Below are 9,596 nucleotides of genomic sequence, written 5' to 3'. Positions count from 1 at the left end.
GCTGGGCTGGGCTGGGCTGGGCTGGGCTGGGCTGGGCTGGGCTGGGGTGGGCTCCCACTTAGACGCCCCCTACCTCCGGGGGGAGGGAGAACTTGTTGAACTTCATCATCTGGTACATGTACTCTGAGAGAGAGAGGGGGTCTTTACCAGGCCCCTAGCCTTAGGGGTGGTACTCCCATCCTCTCCCCCTCCAGCCAGCCTCACCGTCGTGGCCCCAGGACATGAGGACATTCTCAAGCCCGCAGTGGGGCTGGTACATGCCAAGCTCCGTGCTGCAGTGGGAAATTGGGGTCAGTGGGGCTGAGGAGCCTCCTGGGGAGGGAGGAACTGGCAGTAGGGGTCGGGGGGCACCTGTATCGAGGATCCCGGAGGTCAGGATTGTCCTGGAAAGTGGAGTCACAGAAAACTACAGAGGCCTGAGGACAGCAGCCAACAGGGAAGGTGTCTCCGACAACAGCCCACTGGGGATAGACAGTCTGGTGGGCATGGGCCTGGGTGTCCCAAGCCCAGCCAGGCAGCCCTTTCCAGGCCCCAGCCCTCACCTGGGGTTCGCCAGCCAGGGCCAGCACCTTCCCCAGGTCGTGCAGCAGCCCAACCAGGTGGAACCAGTCTGGGAGGAGACAGACAGTGGGGTTGGGGCTCAGAGGGCTCCCCCACCCACCAACCCAGCTGACTCCTTGCATGGTTACAGCCCCCTCATTTGGGGTGGGGCGCACCCTTGTCGGGGTGGGCCCTCCGGATGCCCTCGGCGGTCTGGTAGGCATGGAAGGAGTTGGGGAAGTCCACATCTGGGTCCGACTCATCTATCAGCTGGTCCAGCATGTCCACTGCCTCCAGGATGGTCATCTTCTTGTAGGAGAAGTTTCCGAACTGGGCATGCTGGGCCAGAGAGGGACATCAGCACAGCTGCGGGCTGGGCCGACCTGCAATACTGCCACCCGGGCCGACTCTGTTCAGAGGGTGAGGACGTCCTTGCCAGGCATACCTTCTTCCTGACAAAGTCCACTGTCTGGTGTGTGTGCATGAGCTTGTAGGTGGCAAAGACGCGGTCCAGGAGCAGGCCCGACTGCAAGGCCACAGGTCAGCCTGGCGTTCACCCTGCCCGGCCCCCAGAGGCCTCACACCCAGGGCCCCACTGCCTCCCAGGCCAGGCCTCACAAGGTGTGAGTGGGGGCAGCCCCCTGTACCCCACGACTCCAGGGGAGGGGCTTCCCAATAGTACCCCCTGGAGTTGTTCAGGGTCTCACTGCCTCTCAGGCTGGGCCCCACAAGGTGTGAGTGGGGGTGGCCCTCCAGACCCCAGCACTCCAGGGGAGGGGTTTCCCAATGGCGCCCCCTGGAGTTGTTCAGGGTAACGTTGTTCTCCTCAGACCCAGGAGCCAAGGCTCTGCCTGGGGAGGGGCGGGGTGGGGTGGACTGAGCCTCACAGTGTAGTTTCGGAAGCTGCTCTTGTCCTTGACTGTCTCCGGGTCCACATCCGGTCGGTAGACCAGGGAAGGGTCTGGTCCCTGGGAAGGGGAGTTAACCTGTTTCATCCTCATGCCAACCCTGTGAGGAAATGAGGACATCCCCCAGGGAGCCCTGATGGGCAGCCTGAGGCCCAAGGTGGGCAGCAGAGCACAGCGGCCGCTCACAGCCACCACCCGACGCGGTCCCCCTGGTCTGAGGAGTTCTCTCTCCTGGATGTCCTTATCTTTCTCTCCTCAAGGTCCTTACCTCCTGCTTCCAGGGATCCACTGGCCTGGGGGGATGCTGTGAGGGAGCCACAGTGGCCTGCCCTGGCGCCTGCGGCTCAGAAAGTGACAGCCGCCCCAGGGAGACACCTGGACCACAGGAACCCTGGGGTCGGGCACCGCTGACCCTTGCCCCAGCTGGACCAACACCCAGGCAGGAGGGAGCCCTTTGACTGGCTGGATGGAATGGGACCGGTGGGACGCAAATGAGGGGAGGGGAGGGTGCTGCCCCTCCTTGAGGGATCGGTTGACCACAGGGTCCCAGTACTCACCACAACCACCTTCATTCTGAGAGGGAACGGGGCACGGGTGGGCCAGAGTCCCCCAGGCCAGAGGACCTATATACGCTGGTAGGTTACGTAAGTGACCTGACATCACCCAGCCCCGTGGCCTTGGCCCTCGGTAATGAGTGACCATCTACCCTACTGCCTGGTCTCAGTGAGTTAATGTGTCATCTCAGGGACAGCCCCCAGCGGCCTCAGCCCTTGCTTGACCCTGGCCTGCCCCACCCTGAGCAACTGGCCTGGGGAAGCTTGTCCTGGCCACTCTGCAGCTGGCTCTGAACACCCCTGCCCTCACCACACGGGCTGGCCACACTTGAACTCCTATACCCAGGGCAGCGTGACCAGGTCCCACTCGCAGGGGGGCCCTTCCATCCTCGCCACCACCCATCCCCCGCTGCCTGGTCTCAGGGAGTCGATGCTGTGACTCCGGGTGTGGGTGTGGGATGAGGATGCCGTTGAAGCCAAGGTCAGGAATGGATTACACACCCTGACGGAGCAGTCAGGGTGCAGCAGGGACCACAGACACGAAATCAATCACCAGTCTCGACTGTATTGGAAAGAGGCAGGTGTTACTGACAAGGAGGAAGTGGGGAGGCCGGGGGCGGGGCGGGTGGAGTCACGGACACCAGAGGACATTCCGTCCGGTAGGAACCAGGGAGAAGGTCATGAGGCCTGTTTGGGGCATCCTCCGAGGGAGACGTCCTGGCAATGGCGTCATCTGACTTACGCTCAGCAGGTTCCTGCGGCAGCTGAGAATAAATGAGGGGACCCCAGCACCACTAGCCCGCCCCGTTCAGATTGGCTGCAGCTCCCACGGCCCCTTACCTGACTGCCACGGCCATAGCTTGCTGACTTATGTTTGACCTGTTTGCCTGTCTCTGCCTCCCCAGCCAGAACGTCAGCCCCAGGAGTTCAAGGACTGCTGCGGGCATGTCCTGATGTGTCTCCCCGTACCGCAGGTTCTCCAAAAATATTTGCTGGATGGATGGAGTGGGGGACCCCAGGGAGGGCTAGGGCGATCTTGAGAAGCAAGTAGGGCTCGGCCCTGGAGCAGGTGACTGTGGCCGGAATCCTGGTATGTCTTTGAGGTGGGGGTCGACAGGATTTGGATTGAGGGTGTGAACCACAGTCGGAGCAGGCTCTGGGGGAGCTCCAAGTAGGGGTGTCAGATGGGCAACCAGCACACAGTCTGGGACTCGGGGGTGGCTGTGAGCTGCCTGGGTGTGGGCCACGTGGCATCATGGCACTGTGACCTCCGTCACATGCACAGTCATGCAGCGAGGGCCACAGGCGTCCACTTGATGGAGAAGCCACAGAGGCTTGGCGAAGGTGGAGCAGAATCCCTGTGCCTTCACCCCTTCCCCGAGGTCCCCCCGCAGGCCTAGAGGATGCAAGGGGTTACCGTGAGGAAGGTTTTGCCTGCGTGTTCATGCACGCGTGTGCTTGTATATACGTGTGTGGGTGCTTGTAAGTGTGCGCACATGTGTGCCTGCGTGTCCATTGCATGTGTGCGCACATGTGTTTGTACTCATGGGCAGTGGAAGGTGTTCCTGGAAGAAGGAACAGTGTGTGCCAAGGAACAGACTGCACACAGGTCACAGGGCACCGGGCACTTCCAGGAGGGGGTGTGAGGATGGACTTTACTCCAGGGACCAGGGAGCCCAGGTTTTGGCAGAGCTGCTCTGTGGGTACTGAGTGCCTGACTCTACCCAATTTACTCCTGCTCCCCCTGGACTCCTCCTCTCCCACCTCCCGTCTCCCTCGTCCTGTCCACTGTCTATCCACACTGCCACACCAAGGCAGGCTGCCCCCCGCCTCCTCACGGCCTCCCCTCCCCCACTATCATCATCTAAACACCAGTCCCTGCCTGCCTTCTTCGATCCCCCCCCAGTGGCCACAGGGTACGTGGCTCTGAGACCAGGTCTCTGACCTCTCCAGCTCTGACTCAGCTGGGCTCCAAACTCTCTTAGCTGCTTTTGGCTGCCAGACCACCCCAGCCACATGCCCTGTGGGCTCAAGCCTTGGAGCTCTGGTGAACCCCTGCTATTCCTCTAGTCCCACCTCGACTGCTGCTTCTTCCAAGCAGCCTTCCTTGACTGCCTTGCCATGCTCTCTGTCATAGCCCTGACCACCCTCTGCTGCAATTCTAGTCAGTGGCAGGGTCCACAGGGACCGACGGCTGTGCAGATGAAGTGCTGTGTGAGTCCCCGACCTCTCTAAAGTGGGGGTGAGGGTAGTGCCCACCTCACAGGGGGCTGTGCAGATGAAGTGCTGTGTGAGTCCCCGACCTCTCTAAAGTGGGGGTGAGGGTAGTGCCCACCTCACAGGGGGCTGTGCAGATGAAGTGCTGTGTGAGCGAAGCCCGGGTTCTCTGGGGTAGTATGGGGGTTCATCAGGACTTTGGTGACTTGGGGCAGGCGCATACCAAGAACTGTACACATGCTGGCTGTGGTCATTGTTCTTATTGCTATCATTTGAGGCCCGTCTCCCCAGCCTTGGTGGGGCTCAGGGGGGCGAGCCTATTCAAGCCCCTGCTGTCCCCCACTGTCCCACTGAGTCCCCAGGGCCAGGGCCTGTGTCACCTGCTCAATCTCATTCTTGCTCAGCCACCTCCACCCCCCTGAGGTGGAGAGGGATTTTCATTTCTCTATTTTGGGGGCCCCCTCACCCCGGCCCAGCCCTACCCTGGCATTGGGGCCCCAGCTCTGCTCCACTCTTCAGCCCAGGATGACCAGGGTCGTTCCCAAGCTCCTGGGTGGCCCCTCCGCCTCCCTTCCCCACACCTGGCCCACAGCAGGTCCCAAGCTGTCCAGTCCTCTGCCCTTTAGCCCTGCCTGGGGGATGCGGTGGGAGAAAGGGGAAGCTGAGACTTCTGGGAGGACTTGCAAAGAGGGGCTTTGATCCAATGCTGGAACCCGTGAGGGAGGGGACAGCATCTAGCCCACCCTGCCCCTCTCTGGCCCTGTGTGTTCAGGACCCTGGCTTCTGTTCCATCTGCCACGGCCTCTCCCCCTAAGCCCTGTTCCGCATAGGTACAGGGAGGGGAGCACCCAGGTGCTGGGTCCACCTGCCCCTCTGTGTGTGCAGATGTGGGGGTGTGCAGGTCCCCGGGATGAGGCCTACCTGGTGCCCACATACACAAGGGTTTACATGTCCAGAACCATGTTCAAGTATGTGGGAGGTTGGAGGGTGAGAGCGGGCTACTCTGGGGCCTGCGCCCCTTTCTGGGAATCCACCATCTGCAGGAGCTCTGGGGGCTGGACACGGCATTGGGCAGGGCAGGTGGGCTGTGGCCGACCCAGCTCAGCCGTAGCTGTGAGGGCTGCTGGGGTCCACAGGGGCCAAGTCCTGCTGACTGGCCTGCCCCACAAGCTGCCACAGGCGATGGCTGAGGTTCTGCACCTGGCAGGTCCCCAACGCGCAGCCCACCCGCAGGAGCTGGGCTCGGGGTCTGCGGGGTCCTGAGTGCCAGGAGCCTGAGTGTCTTCGGCCATGGTCCTGGGGAGGTTGGCTCAAGGCAGCAGCCAGACTAGTGCTCTTCTGTGGCTGAGGGGCCTGGTGCAGCTTCCAGACCACAGGCTGGGGTGCGGGGTGCCGGGGACGCAGGCTTCTGGAAGAGGTCCGGGCCAAGGGTTCCCTGCACAGGGGTGGGGAGCAAACCGAATGGTCCAGCTTTTTAGGGATCCCAAACCCACCGACTTTCCCCTCCACGCAGCCCTGTGGTCACTAGCAGAGGAAGCCCATGGCTTCCCCAGTAGCCTGGAGCGCCTCCAGGGGAATCCCAGAGCCCCCGCTCACACCCAGCCTGGGACTGCCAGGGGAAGCCCACAGTCCCTTTTGGGGCTCAGGGCCTGGGACCTGGCCGCTCAGTCATCTCAGTGGCCCCAGGTCACATGCCCTATTAACCTCCCCAGGCAAAGGGCACCCCAGGCCTCTGTGGGTCACTACATTCAGAACTTGGGGTGACTCCCTGGACCCATCCCTCGGAGTGGTGGGAGCTAGGCAGGCCTGAGGGTCCCTCCAGCCCCTCCCCCAGCAGATCCCTCCTTGGTAGGGGGGGCAGGGCAAGTGCCCTACGGCGAGGAGCAAGGACACCTGTCACCCAGCTCAGGTGTTGCTGAAGGCAAGGGGCGCTGGCCCTTGATTAGGGGGGTTCCCAGGCGTCCTGGCTTCCTGCTGCCACAGGGCCAGGGCTGGGGCTGGTCCAAGCCGCACTCACCTGAATCGGGAGGGACGCGGGCGCCCCCCCAGGCCGAGGGACAGCGCTCCAGGGAGCTGCAGGTACAGGAGGCTGATGCAACCGAGGGTAACTGCCAGGAGCCGCGCCATGGCAGGCGGGGGAGGGGCCGGCGGGGGGAGGGCGGGGGGTCGTGGGGCGCCGGCCCTAGCCTCGCGCCACCCTCCTCCTCCGCACCTGGGGAGCCCTCCGCGGTCGGGGGGCCGGGTGGTGGCGGGGCAGGCTGGATCCTGCGGTCCTGCAGACCCCAGGTCCTGCCCGTGAACTGGTCCGGGCGGGTCCCGGGTCTGTCGGTGCTTCTGGGGGCGCGGAGGATAGCAGGTCGGGAGTCACTTGGCCAGTTGGCGGTCCGGGATCTCTCCTGGGACGGCGCCGGCCCTCAGCACCCTCTAGAGCTAAATTCTCTCTCCAGGAGAAGGCGGAGCCGGGCTCCCTACTGGGCGGGGCGCTCCTCCCCAGCCCCACGCCTCTGGGGATGGAGTTTGGGGCTAAAACCTGACGGCCCCACCCCAAACTCGCTCCTCTAGAGTCGCCTGGCAACGCCGTCCCGGAGGTGCTCAGCCCGGAGCCTCGGTCCCCCGGAGCCTGGCTAGGCTCTGGAGATGGGTGGAGAGGGGGCGGAATTGGGCACTGAGCTGGCTGTTCCATTCTCTATGGAGGCAGTTTCCGGACCCCTCGTCAGGATTGTCTAGAGGCTGTATTCTAAAAATTTAACCATTTTCCCCCATTACCAACGGATCAAATGGATTTTGTAAGAAATTCAAGTAAATAAAAAGTGAAGCGCGTCATCCACTGCCCCCGCGGCAGACTCCTCTGTGTGTGTTTGGAGGCTGGGACTTTCTGGTTTTCTCTTGGGTTTGGGGAGGGCTTGGTGTGTGTATTACACATATGCACATATATATATAACACGTGTGAATACAGAGGCCCCCATCGTTCTCTAGGCTGGTCCTCGCCAACACCTAGACGTTGTTACCTTCTTGAATCCTAACCTTTCTTTTCTCCAGCTAGACGCCCGCTGTCTGATCTGCCCCTACTGGTATCCTCGCGCGCAGAAGTGGACCATCTACAGAGCACGTTCCTGGAGGTGGAGACGCTGGGTCGGAGGCTGAGCGTGTGTCTTTTGTAAGCCTGCGCCATCTCACCCTTCACCAAACAGTGCACTTGGCATCATTGCTTCTTTGCCTTATCAACCTGAGAGGTGACCATGACCTTGTTGCCCTTTAATAGACATCCCTTCGATTATCTCAGCATTTCTCTGCCTCCTTCTGCATCCCCTCTTTGGTCTTACCCTTGCCCCTCGAGGCTCCTCTGTTGGGCTCACAGATGGCCGGGTCACTCTGGTCCCCTCCTGCCTTTCCTGCCGAGTCCCTCCTGTGGAGCCCATCAGTAAACACTTGCCGGGTGAATAAATCAACAAGGGCTGAACACATGCCCTGCTGAAGAGCTTGTTTACCTCCCAGGACGGTGGAGACCCGTGGGCAGATCCTGTGTTTCTGTTTCTTTAGGTTCATGGGTTGGGGGTTGGGGGGGCGGTGAGGTGGTCACATTTACAGTAGAAGGATGGAGCTGGCAGCCAGGACGAAGCATGGGGCAGAGAGGCAGGTTCGTGGGGACGCTGCAGGAGGGGTCAGAGAGACATGAGTTGGAGCCATCTCCAGGCCTGGGCAGTGCAGGGAGGTGGATGGACTGAGCTGCGGGCGGGGGTGGGGAGGCTGGAGAGCTGGTCTGGCCTGGACATGTGGAGGAGGCTGAGCTATCCGTGGGACATGCAGCCAGAGGGGCCTAGCTGCCCCCAGCCTCATGGGGACACAGAGAGTACGGCCCTGGGATATGGCCTGGGGGTTCCCAGAGATGACCAGGGAAGGGGTGTGGTGAGCACCACCTCCAGAGAGTATCCAGAGAGAACAGAGGCCAGTATACCAGGACCAGCAGGACAGGTAGGGGAAGAGCAGGCAGGAGACAGCAGAGGCAGCCAATCCGTGGCTGCCTGCTTTCGTTGGTCCCCCTCCCCCATGCCCCATGCCGTCTCTCAGTCTGTCTTCCACACTGCTGCCAATACTAACTAACACACGAATGTGGCCATATTACTCGCCCGCTTCCAACTAAAATGGAGTCGTTGGTGGTCCAGTGGTGGAATTCTCACCTTCCATGCAGGAGACCCAGGTTCGATTCCTGGCCAATGCACCTCATGAGCAGCCACCAGCCGTCTGTCAGTGGAGGCTTGCATGTTGCTGTGATACTGAACAGGTTTCAGCGGAGCTTCCAGACAAAGACAGCCTAGGAAGAAAGGCCTGGTGATCTACTTCTGGAAATTAGCCCATGAAAACACTATGGATCCAAATGGTCTGATCCAAAACCAATCACAGGGACGGCACAGGACTGGATAGCGTTTTATTCCATTATGCATCGTGTCTCCATGAGTTGGGATTGACTTCACGGTTGCTGGCAACAGGAACAACGACCAATAAAAACACCAAATAAAGTTCTCAGCCTTCACGCCAGTTTCAATCCGGGACAGTGGAGGTAAGCCTCAGGGAGGCCTGTGGTTCCATGCCTACAATGTTCTTTCTTTCAGACCCTAGGCAGATAGGCCAGTGCTGCCTTGGTGGTCCCAGAGTGTATGTCCTCATGCCCTCTACACCTGCCAACTGGATTAGGGAACCCCTCTGGGTCTTCAGTGTAGTGAATTACTTTAATATGGCCCTTCTAGCCATGGTCTTTGTAACTCCCACAAAAATTATTGGGTGAGATTATGCAAATAAGGTGCTTGTGGCCCACCAAGGGGATTGGACAGCCTGCTAATAATGCAAATAAGGTGCATGGAACCTTTGTGGCAGTGGAACTATGCAAATAAGATGTATGGAACCCTAACAAGGGGATTAGTCAGTTTTGCTATCCCATAGGCTTAAAGGGGAACCCTGGTGGCGCAGTGGTTAAGAGCTTGGCTGTTAACCAAAAGGTCAGCAGTTTGAATCCACCAACCGTTCCTTGGAAACCCTATGGGGCAGTTCTACTCAGTTCTGTATGGTCACTATGAGTCAGAATCGACTCGACAGCAATGGTTTTTTTGTTTTTTTGTTTGTTTTTTGTTTTTTGTTTGTTGTTGGCTTAAAGGGAGCCAATACCAGAAGTGGAGAGGGGACCTCACTACCATCAAGAAGAAGAAGAGCCGGGAGCAGAGAGTGTCCTTTGGGCTTAGGGTCTGTCTTAGTCATCTAGTGCTGCTGTAACAGAAATACCACGAGTGGATGGCTTTAACAAAGAGAAGTTTATTCTCTCACAGTCCAGTAGGCTACAAGTCCAAATTCAGGGCATCAGCTCCAGGAGAAGGCTCTCTCTCTC

The 9,596-nt window shown here is 60.0% G+C and overlaps 2 protein-coding genes across 2 annotated transcripts in view; both read right to left on the bottom strand.

The window, feature by feature from the left end:
* The window catches only part of MIOX (myo-inositol oxygenase), a 3,561-nt gene extending 1,521 nt beyond the window's left edge, over positions 1-2,040 (bottom strand). Inside the window, exons 1-8 of the mRNA XM_004380025.2 lie at positions 2,006-2,040; positions 1,428-1,508; positions 986-1,066; positions 717-879; positions 543-610; positions 352-461; positions 205-272; positions 74-123 (exon numbers count right to left, since the gene is read on the bottom strand). Of these exons, the coding sequence (XP_004380082.1) occupies positions 74-123; positions 205-272; positions 352-461; positions 543-610; positions 717-879; positions 986-1,066; positions 1,428-1,508; positions 2,006-2,020 (636 nt within the window). The 5' untranslated portion in view covers positions 2,021-2,040. The remainder of the gene's footprint in view (positions 1-73; positions 124-204; positions 273-351; positions 462-542; positions 611-716; positions 880-985; positions 1,067-1,427; positions 1,509-2,005) is intronic.
* Positions 2,041-5,320: 3,280 nt separating this feature from the next.
* ADM2 (adrenomedullin 2) lies at positions 5,321-6,346 on the bottom strand. The gene is made up of 2 exons (XM_004380024.1): positions 6,237-6,346; positions 5,321-5,654 (listed from the first exon to the last, which is right to left on the bottom strand). The coding sequence occupies exons 1-2, from the start codon at positions 6,344-6,346 to the stop codon at positions 5,321-5,323; spliced, it is 444 nt and encodes a 147-aa protein (XP_004380081.1).
* Positions 6,347-9,596: the final 3,250 nt, after the last annotated feature.

This window comes from Trichechus manatus, unplaced genomic scaffold, assembly GCF_000243295.1.
Source record: "Trichechus manatus latirostris isolate Lorelei unplaced genomic scaffold, TriManLat1.0 scaffold00069, whole genome shotgun sequence".
NCBI classification, from domain to species: domain Eukaryota; kingdom Metazoa; phylum Chordata; class Mammalia; order Sirenia; family Trichechidae; genus Trichechus; species Trichechus manatus.
This window is presented reverse-complemented; position numbering and strand designations above follow the sequence as displayed.

Coding starts and splice junctions, on each gene's coding strand:
- ADM2 (XM_004380024.1), bottom strand. CDS start 6,346: ATGGCGCGGCTCCTGGCAGTTACCCTCGGTTGCATCAGCCTCCTGTAC. Junction 5,655..6,236: donor CCGCGTCCCTCCCGATTCAG/GTGAGTGCGGCT, acceptor ACCCCTGTGCAG/GGAACCCTTGGCCCGGACCT.